This window comes from Halictus rubicundus, chromosome 11, assembly GCF_050948215.1.
Source record: "Halictus rubicundus isolate RS-2024b chromosome 11, iyHalRubi1_principal, whole genome shotgun sequence".
Taxonomy (NCBI): Eukaryota; Metazoa; Arthropoda; class Insecta; order Hymenoptera; family Halictidae; genus Halictus; species Halictus rubicundus.
Window position 1 is genome coordinate 2,220,653 of NC_135159.1, and position 16,052 is coordinate 2,236,704.

The 16,052-nt window shown below is 45.4% G+C and overlaps 1 protein-coding gene across 13 annotated transcripts in view; it reads right to left on the bottom strand.

Moving 5' to 3' along the window:
• Pmca (plasma membrane calcium-transporting ATPase 3) overlaps positions 1–16,052 on the bottom strand; it is a 101,828-nt gene that overhangs the window by 8,138 nt on the left and 77,638 nt on the right. For 7 of the 13 annotated variants that reach the window (XM_076795811.1, XM_076795813.1, XM_076795814.1 and 4 more), the window contains one exon: positions 7,038–11,284. The exons of 4 other annotated variants lie outside the window; for them this stretch is intronic. In XM_076795811.1, coding sequence (XP_076651926.1) covers positions 10,715–11,284 — 570 coding nt within the window. In that variant the 3' untranslated portion in view covers positions 7,038–10,714. Of the gene's footprint in view, positions 1–2,176; positions 2,246–7,037; positions 11,285–16,052 lie in introns of those variants that run through there. 2 more of the 13 variants (XM_076795815.1, XM_076795817.1) reach the window with 1 other exon arrangement.

Here is a 16,052-nt window from a genome sequence, read left to right on the forward strand (position 1 = left end):
ACTGTCTTGAATCACTGAACACTAACCAAACATTCCTCGCTAACTTTTTCAACCGACACGATCACTTTTTCGCGGGAAACTGGCGCGGCGAGAGCCGGACGCGTACTAGCGACACGTCGCACAGTGGTGCCAAATGGCCAAAAAGCGGCAAAAAATCTGTAAAAACGAAACTATCCAACGAATTTGTTTGAAAATTTGTGGAGAGATTGCCACAGGTACAACGCTTATTTGGCAAAAAAAATTTTTGTAAAAAGTTGTTAACATTAAGTAATATGGGCTAATCGAAAATCTCTGTCTTCTGGCAATTTTTTATTTATGGAAGCATACAACAAATCCTTTTATAGATTTTGGTCTGGAACTAATCGTTTTGGCAAGGTGTAATATTGATCTAACTTTGTGCAAAAAATCATGAGACCCTTCGAGACCCTTTCGCCGCAATTTAAGTTTAAATATCAACTTTCAGAATTTCCAAGAGTGAATCGTGCGGAAGTTACGATTATTTGATGTTTCAGGAGAAATTTTTTAAGAATATTTCTAAATAATAAAGTAAAATGTGAAGTGCATATGATTTGTTAATTTTTTATGTATAAAAAAATATTTAATAACAATTTTTTTTTATCTTACATAAATTATTTTTATAGCGTTCATTGGAGTACTACCAAAAAATACCTGTTGCATTTTTGCGATAGTGGTCTAGTGAACGAAAACTGTTTATTTAACATAAAAAATTGTTATATAAATATTTTTTTATATGTATGAATGCCACATTTTTTTAATTATCTGATATGTATCCCTTAAAAATTTCACCTGAAACATCAAATAATCGCGACCTCCGCGCGATTCATTCTTGGAAATTCCGAAAGCTGATATTTAAACTTAAATTGCGGCGAAAGCATCTCGAAGTATCTCATGAAATGTTGCACAAAGCTAGATCAATATTATAACTTGCCAAAACGATTACTTTCAGATCGAAGCTATTCAAAGGATTTTTTGTATTCCTCCATAAATAAAAAATGAGCGTAACGCAAAGGGGCTTCAGGTTAGTCCATATTACTTAATGTTAAACAACTTCTTTTGGAAATTTTTTTTGCCAGTTAATAGTTGAAAACATTTGCAATAACCCATATGATTTGTAGACCCCTAAGTATTCAATTATAGACGGAGTAATTACATAACTATCGCACTGAAAACTGATGAATTCCCAGGAGCGAGGAAATGGTTATTTATCATGCGTATATCTCCGTAAGAAATTTTTTTTCAAAAATCTGACTTTGGCACATCATGCACGCACTATTAGGCAATTCAAAAATAATTTTTTTTTATAAAAATCGAAAATTTATAAAATGGATTTTTTGCCGCCATGACACCACTGTGCGTCGGTCCACCGCGCAGGCTGTTCGCCCCACTCCTCCATCTCCGGCGCGGGAACGATGCGCGCGAATATTCGAAACGCGACCGACAGACGAACACTGTTCACAGCGATTCGAACAAGAAAAACAATTAACAAATAATTCGCAGTTTTATAAACGAGCGAACCTTTATGCTTCTCCTCTCTATCATACAAGATCTGTACACTTTCCCGAGCCCGACGGATTAAACTAGGCTTCACAGCAGGGATGGGATCGAGTTCGCGAATCGAATCGAACGTATAGTACTTGGACTATACTTTATCCCATCTCTGCTGGACAGTGATTCGCACGGTGCAGGCAGAAAATAAGAAAGTAGAAGGCTAGAGCGAGTAATAACACTGCAGGCTCAAAAGGCAGAGAGAAACGAGAAGAGGGAGGAGTACAGAAATAGAGAAAAAGAAAGAGAGAGAGAGAGGGAGAGAGAGAGAGAGAGAGAAATGGGAAGCGTGTCGAAGCGTAGAGGTCGTATAACAGCAGCGAACAGACGGTATCACATAAAGAGCGAGTAATAAACAGTGAATCGTCAACAGTGACAGGTAAACAGGTAGGAAAGAGAAAGATTAAAACATAGAGAGACAGACAGTCGGAAACTCTGTGTGTGTTTGTGTTTGTGTGTGTGTGTGTTCTTTATGGCATTGGCGCGTGGATATACGTGTTGCGTGTGTGTCTGTTATACATAGAACTGAAGACAGACAGACAGATAGACAGACAGACAGAAAAAAAGATTTAGCGAAAGTGAGAAAGATAGAGCAGAGAGGAGCGCTTACAGCTTGGTCTGTCGAACTCTTGCTGTAGGGTACTGGTATCAAACGTTCCTGCAACTCGCCACCTATTACCTTCAAGAGCAAAGGATAATAATATGGTTATAACAGGATGCAACGAGCAATACGCACTTAGCAAATTACACCACCTCGAACATCGCATCAAGAGACAAATAGAAAAAGAAAAACAATAACAAAAAAAAAAAAAAAAAGAAAAAAATATAAACAAACCAGATAGACTGTGTGAATCGTATCTTTGTTCCAAACGTTTCCGGCTGTTCGACACGGTTCGAACGACACCGTTCCGCTGCTCAGGCACCTTTCGACTGTGTCGAGCGACGAATCCCACACACGTATGAAATGCTTTTCGATTTGTTCGATTTATGGGGTCCGAGGCGCGAGCCGAAAGGTACCCGACTACGGTACAAAAAAAAAATCGATCGGATGACAGAAGACTAGACGATCGTCTCGGGAAATGTGACGGACGACACGCGCGATCCGACCGAAAAAAACCCGAAATGATTAAAAAGTGAAACAGAGAGATCGATAAGCAGAAATAACCGAGGATTGCTCGTGACATGCAACGCAAGGTATGGACGCCGGTCGAGAGGTTTTCACCGGTGTAGAGTATCATCTTTCAGCCACGTTCCCGTAACGAGAACCGCTGCTCGTTCGACGGCGAGAGAGATTACCGAGTTGCTTGTTTCGTCGTTGGACTGTGAGATACGATCGATCTGATCTTCGAACGACAACAGTTTGCAGGACGAAACACAAGGGTGAACCGTGAGACATGTCGAATCGCGTTCGCTACCACCACGGATATTCTCGCTGGCAGCCGGTGTCTAGGTGGCAGGGAACGCTTTTGCGAGAGTAACCGATTCCGTTGGGAGCCCTCGCCGAGACCAAGCGGACAAGTAGCGTAATCCGCGAGCGATCGGACACGCGCGCAGTGAGCAGAGACGCGGCCAAGTAGCGAGAGTCCAAGCACGGTCGGACCTCTACAAGTAGAACGAGCCTGCGTACGCTCGGACACCGCCGGGTAGAACGAGTCCACGCGCAGTCGGACGCTTCGATCTTGCATCACCGTGCGCCGCATGGTCGGACATGGTCGAGAGTACAGACACGTTACTATCACGTCACGCGAGCTCATGCGTTGTCACTTATCACGTTATATACAGAACAAATATATATATGCATATATGTGCATACGGCTCACGCTCTATAACTTCTTTTCACTTTTTTTTCATGCGACGCGATGTTAATTTGTTTATACATATACAGTAAGGGGCAAAACTGAGTCCACATTATGGACTTTTTTAAAATCAGATCAAATGACTTGAATGTTATTGAGAAGTTAGGAGGATTAGTTTATTAGACGAGGTGTAAACAATTTGGATTGGTCGGAATCGCAAAAGAAATAGTAAAAGTTGGATTTTTCATCTGAGCCTGTATTGAACATTTAAAGAATGTGTTTGATTCGCTCGAATAAATTATATCCATGCTGAAAATTTCATCGTATTGGTTACTTCGTTTACGAGTTATAAACGATTAAAAGTGCGATTTTTAGTCGAAAATCGTGAGAAATGGCAATTTTCCCACCTTTAATTGTTCATAACTCGTAAACGAAGTAACCAATATCCATGAAATTTTCAGCCTGCATATAATTTATTCGAATCGATAGAACACATTTTTTAAATTTTCAATACAGGCTCAGATAAAAAAAGCTGAAAAAACCAATTTTTACTATTTCTTTTGCGATTCCGATCAATTCAAATTTTTTACACCTCGTCTAATAAACTAATCCTTCTAACTTCTCAAAAACGCTAAAGTTATTTGGACTAATTTGAAAAAAGTTATGCTGTTTCAAGTAGTGTGTAATCAGTTTTGCTCCTTACTGTATGGGCTCACGCTCTATAACTTCTTTTCACTTTTTTTCCATGCGACGCGATGTTAATTTGTTTATACATATATATGCATTACTTCCTCCGTACGTAACGCGGTAGCACGTGAGCCCGCGTGGCGCGATAGTAATGTGCCTATACCTTTTACAGATTGCAACGATACTTTGTACACTGCCATGCAAAATTAAAGGATCGAAATCTGATAGTCAAAACTCGGTACGACTCTTCGAAGATGGGCAATTTTTCACCGAATATTTCGCGATCCTTTAATGTTTGCAGGCCAACGTACTTATTCGTCGAATTTCGTTGGAATCGGTAAGCACGAGTCGTCCGACAGAGTCTGCACGGCCCGACAGGAGAGCAAGTAGCAGGAGTGTACGTGTGGCCAGGCATGGCCGAGTAGTGTTGACGATCGCACGGTCCAAGACCGGCTGCGACTGGTGCGAATTTGAGTCTGATCGGACGCGAGTAGGCGGTGCGTCTTCACGATCGTGGACGATTTCGCACGGATTGATCGATCGACTCACGAGCGAGAGCGGCGAGTTACACACGAGTTTACGATATCCGGAATGAACTGGGAACGATACGGGATACATGAGAGGAGTAGTTAACACGATAGAGAACGGAGAAGCGACGACGTGCCGTTGTTTCGAGCGAAAATCCGTTATCGGAGGTCCTGTACCGAGTCTCGGGAGAGATCTCGCGTGGGATCTAAAGACGTCGATATCGCCAGTGACGCACAGGTGGTACACGGTGTTCTCCCGGTCGCGGAGGAACACGAGCGAAGGAAGTATTGTGCAGACAGAGAGAGGAGTGTCAGACTCAAGCGAAAAGCGGATACAGAGACCACGGTGTTGTTCGCATGGCGTGTCTCTGTGTGGATGGTGTGTATGTGCGCGCACACAGATCCATACGCGATCGTGCTCGATCTCGGTCGAGAGAGAGATATCGACTCTTTTTAGGATCCCGAGAGTACCGGCGCGACGGCGGGAGGAGTTGACGAGAGAAACACGGAGGAGTAGTAGGCAACTGCCGTTAAAAGTCAGCGATTTCGTTTATTATTACTTTTTTTGCATTTTTTTCTTTTCCTTTGTTCCTTTTTTTCTTTTTTTGACCGAGCGATCGTGCAGATTTCCATGGCGAGGACGGATCGCGAATCGAGAAAAAACACGGGGTTGCTTGCTTTGTTCGCGACGCGCGCGCCTTCCTTTCGTTCAGTAGAGGGCGCCGATCGAGATCGCCGACAGAGACACACTATTAATCCTCTGCAATCACGGCCGGGGAATCGTATAACATTTTTACATTTTACACATCATAAGACGACATGTCGTGTCGTGTTCTGCGAGCACGCTCCGTGTCGCGAAGCGCCTAGACAATAATTAATACTAATAATATCTCTCGACGCGAAAGCGTCTCGTCTCTCGTTCTGGTTCACCGAACCATTTCGCTTTCGAAACGTTGGGACGTATACGGGGCGCATCGAAACGTCTGGACCGTCACTTCAACGACGGACAAGATGCAAAGAGATCCGCCGGTGAAATCGTGTCCGCGCGTTCTGCAACACTCTGTATACATTCTTTCTCTCTCTATAAGGGTGATTCAGCGAAGGATCGCACCTAAATTACACGCAAACTATTTGCTATATGCGAAAATGGTTGTACAGTTGTCGCGATACTGTGTTCTCTCGATATACGTCCCTAACGCGGCTCTACCCAAGGACATATATCGGCTAGAAGACACTATGCTTTGATACACTGCCGAACGTAGAAAAGGCGACCGAGGCCACTCGAGCTTTGGGACCCCTCACGGGGTATACCCCACGGCAGTGGGGAGAGTTCTAGGAGTTTTATCGGCTAGACATTTGCGACATATATCGAGAAAAGACGGTAATTAGTTTGTTTTTCCTATTTTGCTTTTATGTCGACGTATAAAAGGCACCTTGAATTTCTTTATTGTAAAGGGTCAATTTTACTCTTTTGCTCGAAGAGACTGTTGAACCCTGAAATAAAAACTATAAATAAACTAAGGGTACACGGTGTAGGAAATAATAGTTACCGAGAGATGTTCTCTGCTCAATCGGTTGATTTTTCACTCAGGATTCCATTCTCTCACCAATCACTGGATTAAAATGTACACTTTACGATAAAGAAACTCAAGGTGACCTTTGTATCGCGATAAACCAGCAAAACAGAATGAAACCAAAATTATTACATTCTACGGTATTCTTGAGACCATCGTTTCAACCATTTTTTCATAGACCAAATAGTTTACATGTCATTCAGGTGGGACGCTTAGCTGATCATCACCCTACGTACTGTATAATATATATTTCTATTAACAATCGTGTGGTTTAGGCACGAGTTGCAATTGTACTTGTAAGTGTCTGTTACCATCTGAACGATTTGTCGCGCGACAAAACGTCGCGATTTTCGTTTCTCTCGCAATATATGTGTGTGTGAGAGAGAAAGAGAGAGAGAGAACCCAAACCCCCATTATCAGCGCCGCGAAGCGATTCAATTAATACGACCTACGAATTAAGTGTTTTACAAGCTACGAGAAATCGATAGAAAACTCTGCGGCGAAACAGTATTTACAATGTTTATTACTGTTACTCTCTTCTCTTCCCTTCTCTTTCACTCCTCTTCCGTCAACAACGACCTGTTGCTCGTCTCCGCCCGAGTCGCGGCGGGAAACAAAGAGAAAACGCAACGGCGAAAATAGTGCAGAGGATTAACGGGCGACGAATCAACACGCACGCTTTTTCTATCCAGTATTAAACAACACTCTAAACGTAAACGGTAAAACACGACCGGTACACAATACAATCGCAAAAATAAAACAAACAAACAAACGAACAAACTTTATAAAGAAAAAAAAAAAAAAGAAAAAAGAAAAAACACGAGACGACGAAACAAGGAATGTTGACGCGCCCTCTGCTGATCGGCCTGGATCAATTAACATTCGGATAACGTGTCTTAAACTTTATTTTATATAATAACAGTAATAATAATCGCTAATAAGAATTAATGAAAAATTAATAATATATGTTCATATATTATACTCCCTACGTGATCGTTATTATCGTTAGTCAAATATCGTTCAGTATTTTTTTTTCACTTCATTCGTTTTTTTTTCCTGTTTCTTTTCTATGTATCTATATATATATACTTTTCTGCTTTTCTCATTCTCTTCGTTTGAAAACGCGATCAAAACAAAATGCTTTTTCTTTCTTATTTTCTCTTCAGAATGCGTCACACGTTTAAACGAAAGAAATCGAACGTCTTCTCTCGATCGCAACGCTGTTGGTCGCCGGTGTGAATTGTACATCGTATGTGTGTATGCGCTCGTTCGAGCTTGTTCGAATAACGACACCATTCTCTCTTTCTCTCCCTTTCGTTCTTATTCTAATTCGCTCTTTCCCACGCGCGAGCGCGCACACACGCTTTCCAGTTGACCTGGATTATTCGCGTTCGCGTAATCGTAGCAGCATGATATATCTCCTCTATGTGGACGAACACGCTTCTCCGTGGATCGCAGAGATCCGGCGAAGTGGTTAGCACCCGTCGAGCTCCTATCGATTTTTGCGATCGCTTCACTCGTTTAGGGTGAAACTTTCAGGGTCGAATAGTCGTCGAAGAAAAGGCCCTTTCCGGTGGAAACCCTGAGTAGACAGGAACGAGACGAGTCGAAGAAGAATCACACGCGCAAATCCTGCGAAAACCTGCCACCCCGAAGATCCCTGAGGTGGCGGATCGATTGTAAAGGTAACCACAGAAAATTACGGAGATTTCTGTGCAACTGGAGCAAGAAGCGATTACACGATTTTCTCGAGATCTATGGAGCAAAGCATCTTGCTCGAGAGAAGACTAACGGTCGACGGCTACTGGGGGGCAGCTGCTCTCTCTCTCTCTCTCTCTCTCTCTCTCTCTCTCTCTCTCTCTCTCTCTCTCTCTCTCTCTCTCTTTCTCTCTGCCCCCCGATGCACACAAATTATCTCTCTGTATATATGTGTGTGTGTGTGTGTGTGTGTCTTTTCTTTCGGTATCTCTGGCCCGCGAAGCTGGCAGTGGACGCGGCTAAGCGCGGCGGTTTTTAAGTCGACGTTTTAAGTGATCGAAACGGAACAGTAACGACGAATGTTTACGACTGACTCCGTCCGGGACTTGATTCGCGGTTAAAAGGTAGAATAAGTGACGCGTTTCTCGTTCGCCGTCCCTGCTGGTCTTATCTGGGAAATTCGATCAGGATTCGTAGAACGAAATCGCCGAGGGACGTGCATCGAACGAAACCTTGATCGCGCTCGAAGCAGAACGAACGAAACTATCATCGTTCGTTCGATTAAAATTATTTACAAACCAACGCGTCGCGTAGATCCTCTGAATACGAATGCTGATATAAAACAGACCGTGCTCCGCGAACATGATTGGAAAGAGCTACGCTGTGGATCGCGCGCGCGGTCGTGAATGTACAAACGTGCTCGATAAAATATAATAAATACCCTACAAACGGATTAATAAAATTATTTAGCCTAATTTAGTCTACGGGCTTAATAAATAAAATAAATAGGTCCTCGATCCCGGTTACCGTAAAATAATCTAAAAGATATTTCCGTTCGCGTCCACAGCGTCTCAGTGGTACGAGTCCACGCGTGGTCGGACGATCGATATCTCAACGTTCGGTTCCCAGCATCCGTTGCGCTGTTTATCTTCGCTGCTAAAGCGTCTTATCGGCCCCTTATGTCGATAACAGATCTCCAATTTCTTTACTATTTCCGTTGCTGAATAGCAAAATTATCGTAGACGTTCTCGGATGGTTGTAAATCAGTTTACATTCCAAGTATGAAAATATCCGTTCAAACTATAAAGTGCAACGTGATCGTAGAAAATTTTACTAATCAACGTAAGGGTCCAATGCGACGCGCGAACATTGCGCCGTGCACTTTGAATAGCAAAGTGTGTAAAACGATGTTGATTGTCTTTAAGTAAATTTGCGAGATGGTAGCGAAGACGTGTGTATCGAACGTAAATAGCTGTTGTCTGAGAGATAGCCGAGGTTTCCTGCGATAGCAATTTGTACAACGCGGCGACGCGACGATACAAAATCAACAGATCATCGGCGAGATCAAGATTCCGTCGCGCGTTCCTTTCGAGGAATTCGGATCGGGCAAAGGAGAGCGGGACAGCGACGAGACTCGATCCGACGATTAAGTACGTCCTTTGCCACGGTCGTTCCCAGAATTGTCTTCCAAACGAGCGTTAAGTACTTGTACCTTTCTCTCTCTCTCTCTCTCTCTCTCTCTCTTGCTCTCCCAACATCGAGTAAACGAGCCAAAGAACGAAAACGAAACGCGATTCCCTCAGTAGATCGGGATGCGATCGCGGCCGGTTTGGTCGTTCGAGTAAAAACAGAGTACGCTCTTCTTCGGATTGAGGAACGAAAGGGAACGCACGTATAACACACCGTACGAAGCCGAGAGAGATTGCGGATTGCGGGCCAGTATCGGAGACCTGTGCGAAAACGCGTGCCCGTCAAGAAAAACGGCGGTATAGACGATCGGCGAGAAAAAAGAAGAGTCCAGCTATGATAATTATAATCGTGATCGAGTGTACGAGAATTGAAAACGAAAGATCACGGCGGCCGATTGCTCCGAGAGCTCGGCCCACCGAGAGAGAAGCTCGCGGGACGCTGGCTGAGTATCATAACGTGTGTGTACTGACAATGAGTATAGTCGGGTTGAGTCGCGCGCGACCGGTTTACGCGTTTAATCTCTATATAACGACGGTTCGCGCGAGTCACCCGGTATACGGCTCTCCAAGTAACAAAACGCTCCGCGCGCGCGGAACGATCCGGGACCACAGTTTTCATCGAAAGGATAACCATAGAACGAAGCATGATAGATTTACCGGAGAGGATCGTTTCGCGCGCGCGCGATGAGAGACAGAAGTCGTTTGTTTTTTTTTTGTTTTTCCCCCGGCAACGAAGGAGGAGGAAACACTATCGACGGACGAACGCGAGTCAGAGGTTCGAGGCTTTCGTGGTCCAGCATCGTACACGGTTCGAGCCGATCTCGTGTTCTCGGCCCGCGCTATTCGACGAAAGCCGTCTCTCGACTAGGACGTCGTGCCGAATAGACGATCGTCGATCAGAGATTTTTCGTCCATCGTCGGCTAGATCACCTTTCACGTTGAATCTCCGGTCGAGGATCGTCGATATCCGGGCTCACCCCTTTGTGAATTTACCAGCAGCTTTCTTCGGGAAAGCAACTCTCTCAATTTGAACCGTAAAAGAGTTATGGTCCTAGGTTAGCCGAGGTCGACGAGGATCGTTCGAAATGGTCGCAGGCGACGCGCGAGAGCACGAGCATCAGCTATCGGTATACTGTAACATACAAACAAAACTGAAACACGGAGATAGAAGAACGGGTGTAGAAAAAGCTGTTATATCGAAGATATTCGCTGGTCCCGCTAGACAGAGACGCAGACATACGTGGGGGATAGTAGAAACAGTGGGAATCTTTCTCTAGATTCGCGAGAAACAGAGGGTGGTATATAGAGATAAAACGAGAGGTGGTGGGGTGGTTTTTCGAGGGGTGAGGGAAAGTAGAGTTTGGGGTTGTGTAGAGTGGCGACACGCAAAGCTGCCTTTAAATGCTGGTCTCATGCACGAGCTTCGTCAATTCCGGGAGGGCCAGATTATTGGAGCTGAGAAGCGGGGAGTTTCCGGTGATGGTGGTGTTGTCTCTGCTGTTGCTACTCTGCATCTGCGTATGGTTGGTTTGGCTCGGGTTGGCGCTATTGGATGAGGATCTATTGTCATTGGTGGTGGTGGTGGTTGCAGTGGTGGTGGTAGTGGTAGTGTTGTGAATGGTATTATGATGGTTGTAAGCGTTGTTGCCGGGTCCGGAGACGGTGAGCAACAACGGCGACGTGGTTACGGCGCTGTTGCTGTTGATCCTGGCCGCAGCATGGTCCGCAAACGTGTTGGCAATCGCCGTGGCTGTGTTAGCAGTGTCGGCCCCCTTGGCCGGCAACCTGCCGATGCCGATCACCGCGGTGTTTGTCGGGTCTTCGTCAATGTATGTGAAGTCAGAGAATGGTCGGGGCCCGGTGTGGCTGCGTGAGCTGCGCATACTGTGTAAGCTGTGTAAACTATGGACAGAGCGACGCTCCTCCAAATCTTCCAGAGTCGACTTGAACGCTCTGATTACTCGAAGCTGCAAAAGACAGGGAACAAGGACGTTCTAATCAGGAGAGCGAGGAGCTAAGCTAGCGACACACAAGCACGCCCATCTTTTCGTTTCTTTTCTTTTCTTTTTTCTTTTCACCCGAGACTGTGTGTGTTTGTTTGCTGGCGAGTTCTCCCCTCGGGTCTCGCGATTGTGTTACGCGGCTGGCTCGACCATTTCTTTTTCCCGTGTACAAATATATATACAGGCTCTCCCATCGAACTCGATCGCCTTAAATACCACGCTTAACCTTGACAATAGCAACAAATTTCGGAGGGAAACACGATCGGATTCGAACAGGCAAACGCTACGGCTGAGAAACATTTCTCTCGTGGTTGCATTTTTCAGAGATTTCGAGGCCATCGATCTTTCTTCAAATCGGACCATAGATCTTCATTACTGTCCCGCGATAGACAAGGTCAAAACCTATGACCTCCGCGTGACCCTAAGCGCTAAAAAATAATACTAGAACTACATACGCGAACTACAACTGTTTTAACTCGAAAACTAAGACTTTCCTTCTGGCCTAAAATATTTCCAGTGTGTATGTATGTACAAAGATAGTAATATTTGAGTGCAAAATCTGCGCCATTCGAGAGCAAAAGGTTAATTTTCTTTGTAGATTTCTCTCGGTGCCGTTGTAAAATGTCGACGGCCTTGAAACTTTGTGAAATGTGACTTTGAGAAAAATTGTTTATCGCAATATTTACCGCTTCAAACCCAGTCGCGATTTCCTCCGACATTTCTTTTCATTGGCAATAATAAGCGAGGTATTTAAAGAGCTCGAATTAGATTGGACACTCTGTATACATATAATCAGGGTGTCTGCGAGAACAGGCGAATTTATGCGATGACACAAGTATGGACTATACTTTGGCAGAGAATGCCTCTTGGGGCTTCTTGACATGGCTCGAACAAAATTAAGAATCATCACGAATCTTACGCTTGTTCTTCTGAATAGATTCGCCTCTTCTCGAGCTGTACACTTCGAGAACACCGTACATATATATTCGTATGGTGAGCCACACAAAATGGGAACGCTTGAACCTCGGAAAAATGCAGATTTATGCGAAATAAAAATTGTCTGCATTCGTTTCAAGGTACAAAAGCTACATAGACATTTATTTCTTTCCCCAATAATTTTACTGAATAATGCAACTTCAATTCTTTAAATATATTCACTGTATCCGATCTACTCGGTTTCGTTATAAATGCATAAAATTCGCAATCTACTTATCGTCCAATATAAAAATTTGGGCGTTCCATGTGGCGTGACTCACCCTGCTTACGACGCATTTATGGCACGGTCCGGATTAGTGCAACAAGTCCAGAAAAAAGGAAACACTACCGAGTCGTAAGTCATTAGTTGGAACGATCGACTTTAACGTTGAAGAGTCTCTCGCTGAACCGGCTGGTCACCGTGAGCCGATTCGCGTTTTTTGAAACCGGCAAGCATCTACAATATTAAACAAACAATTGCACTAATCCGGTCTGTGGGACGTTATGATCGTTTCGGTGCTGGCAATCCGGATGACGGTGATCGGTGCACGCTGTTCTAGTCGTTGGTTCTTTCGGTGCGTTTTCCTCGTACTTCCCGGTTCTCTTGCGGGGCTTTGCTTCTTGTATCGAAGGCATTTTTCTTTGTGTACGTGTTCTGTGTGTGTACATTCGTGTCTGTGTTTCCGTTCCCTCCGGAACGAGTATACGGTTGTATGTTTCTGGGTGTATGTAGGTTGCACGCGCGCGCGCGCGCGTGCGCGTGTGTGTGTGTCTCTGGTGCACACGTTGTTGGATCGTTCTCTCTTGGTCGTCTTGGACTTGGTTGCATTTCACCCGAGTTCACAGGTATGCGTTTGTCAGGCTTTCACGGAGGGCGGGTGATGTGTTCGCTACTACGTCGCCTAGCAATAGGCCGAGAACAACGTTCACTGTGGCGGTACAACATGCGCGCATCTACCTTTTACTGTGCGTACCTATCTAGAAAACTGTATTGGGAAAGCCGCAGGGATCGTTCGCAGGGGAGGCAAACAAACGGGAGCCCGAGAGTTCGGTCTGTATCTACTTGCGCTGAATGTGGACGTCGGATTGCGTCTACAACGACCGAGGAGTCATCGGGCTGAGAAACATCTTCGGCAACGACAAGAGCAAGCTTCAAACTCGCAGCACCGGACACACGGTGGACCAAGAATGCTGAACAAAAGTCGTATCTTTGTCAATCGTACGTTATCAACTACAGACAGAGCCCTTTTGGGGATTGTCGAGCTCTAGAGGTTGATTCCGGTCCTACTTACAGTGAGTCACCTTGATATTCGGACACTGTACAATTTTTCCTTTGTCGCGCTGTAATTTCGTTCGCGACTATGAAAATAAATATTCGGTTGCGTATCGTATCGGGACGATGTGTCTAGTTAACAATAGTGGTAATTTCATTTACACAACGTTACAAAGAAAGTTTGTAATAATTTGATACACAACTAAATATGTTCCTCGTCGCGAATGAAGCGAAAGCGTGAGAAAATACAAATTGTACAGTGTCCGAATATTACAGAGGCTCAATGCACTTGCTAGGATGACCAACTACCCTCGCAGAGAACGTTTCACACGTTCAGCTATTTCATAGGAGCGGTCGACCGTGCGTAGCGTCGTTCCAGAAGCGTACTCCTCGGCCCAACGTGTCCTCGCGAGTCTGACGGGTTCGGCAGCAGCATCTTCGTTTCCAGAGGAGGACCCAAGGCAGCTGCACCGCGTGCCGCAGCACTCGATGCTTCCGCGAACCCTTCAGGCCTCGTGTACCAAGGCAGAAGTGACTCAGCCTCGTTGAGTGCTAATTGGCGGTGTCACGTTTGAGTGACGTGTAACGAGGTAATCAGCCTGAAAGCCTTGGCGCAACAGCGTTAAATCAAACGGAGGAGTGAGGAGATTCTAGACTGAAGGGTCAGAACCTTGTTCGGGATAGTCTAGAACCGAGGTGGGACCGAAATCGACCCGGCCTCGTTGGATCGCACAGCCTAGCCTGTCCCTGAATGGAAGCCCGACCAGGCGGACACGTAGAAACGTGTCAGAAACGGTCCTGCGGACGCCTAGACCAAAGGAGAGGACTGTCCTCTTGGACCGCTTCAGTCTTCTCGGAGGACTTCTAGATATTCTAGACGATTGCCCGGGAACCGAATTTCCCATTAGGCTAGTCCCAATTAGGAATGGTCCGCGATAGTCATGAATCGAACACATTTTTTTTTTCTTTTTTGATGAAGCACACGCTTGACCAGCGACCCGTCGATCACGACGAGCACAGAGGGGACAGAGAGTATTCAGCGTGATATCATTGGCGACAGAGTGAAGCGAGTAGAGTAGTCAGTGAAGAGGGGACTGTGTTGTGTATATTCTGAAAAGAGAAAGAGATAGACAGACAGACAGACAGAGACAGAGTGAGACAGAGTAAGACACAGACATACAATACAAATATATATATAAAGAGAGAGAGAGAGAGAGAGAGAGAGAAAGAGATAGATGGATAGAGAGAGCATTAGTGACATTATAAGTAGAATTTGGTAGTCATGCTACTCAATCATTCAATATTGTTGGTAAATCGCTCTCCCATTCAGGGAATATTTCTGTTCGCCGGTTCTCATTGATATATCCCAGTACTTACACGGTGTACTCGAGAAACAATGTGTCCCGGCGCTCTTCTCATTTCCGGTAGACTTCGGGGGACGAATGACGCGTCTAGCAATCGGTATATATAGGGTGAATCTTTCGCTTGTGCTCCTCCGATAATCATTCTCCCCGATCATTCCGTCGATCCCGGATCGAGGCGCAGGCACCGGGATAATCGATCGCAATAATTCGGCGATCGTTCGTACGTAAGCCAACTACAGATGCTTCCGCTCGACGCGGTCCTCGTCGGTTTGTTTTAGGAGACGCACACACGCACGCACACATACACACACGCACACACTGGCACTCTCACGCCAAGAAAACACAGACAACCCACTGCAAGTCAACCACACTTGTCTACAGACGCGGCGTGTTAATGGTAATACGCACACGCAATGCGCACACGGAACACTCGTGCACACGCACACTCGCACGCCGAACCACGAGGGAGGGTTTAGCCTGGAGGATGGGCCACTCACGATTCCAATGGGCGGGCACGGGGCTCCTCGGAGCACTGTGGGCGGAGCCAGAGCAACGTTCAGGCGCCTCTCCACAGAGCGAACGGAGTCCGTGCCTGATCCAGGAACGCTTCAGGATCAAGCTAATCGCACGGTGATTTCAAATGCGGTTCCAGCTGAGCAAAGATAAACGCACTCGGATTTGTTCCTTACAAATAAATAAAACCTTACAAATAATATAAAATAGCGCGAGACGTTAGAAGGTACTGTAATATTTAGTTTTGTATGGTACTTTTTACCGACCGCGGGGTTGGTAAAAATAACTTTGCTCGGCGATAATCGCGCGTTGAATCACCGTGGACCTTGAAGCCCGAGGGAGCCCACCGACGGAAGTTTGGTAACAGAAGCTGATGGATCGACACGTTTGCGGATGGGAGAGAGTTCGACTGGTCTTCGACAAGAATGCGGGAGCAAACAAACGCAAAGCAAGAGACAAGAAACACGAAACAAGAAAAGAAGCAGCGCGACGCGGCGTGGATAAACGAAAGAACGTTCTCGTTCGATTTTCTTTTAACCATCGCTGCGACGGCGGCGGCGGTAGCGGTTGTGGTGGTAGTAGTATTCATGAAGACACACAACGCGTG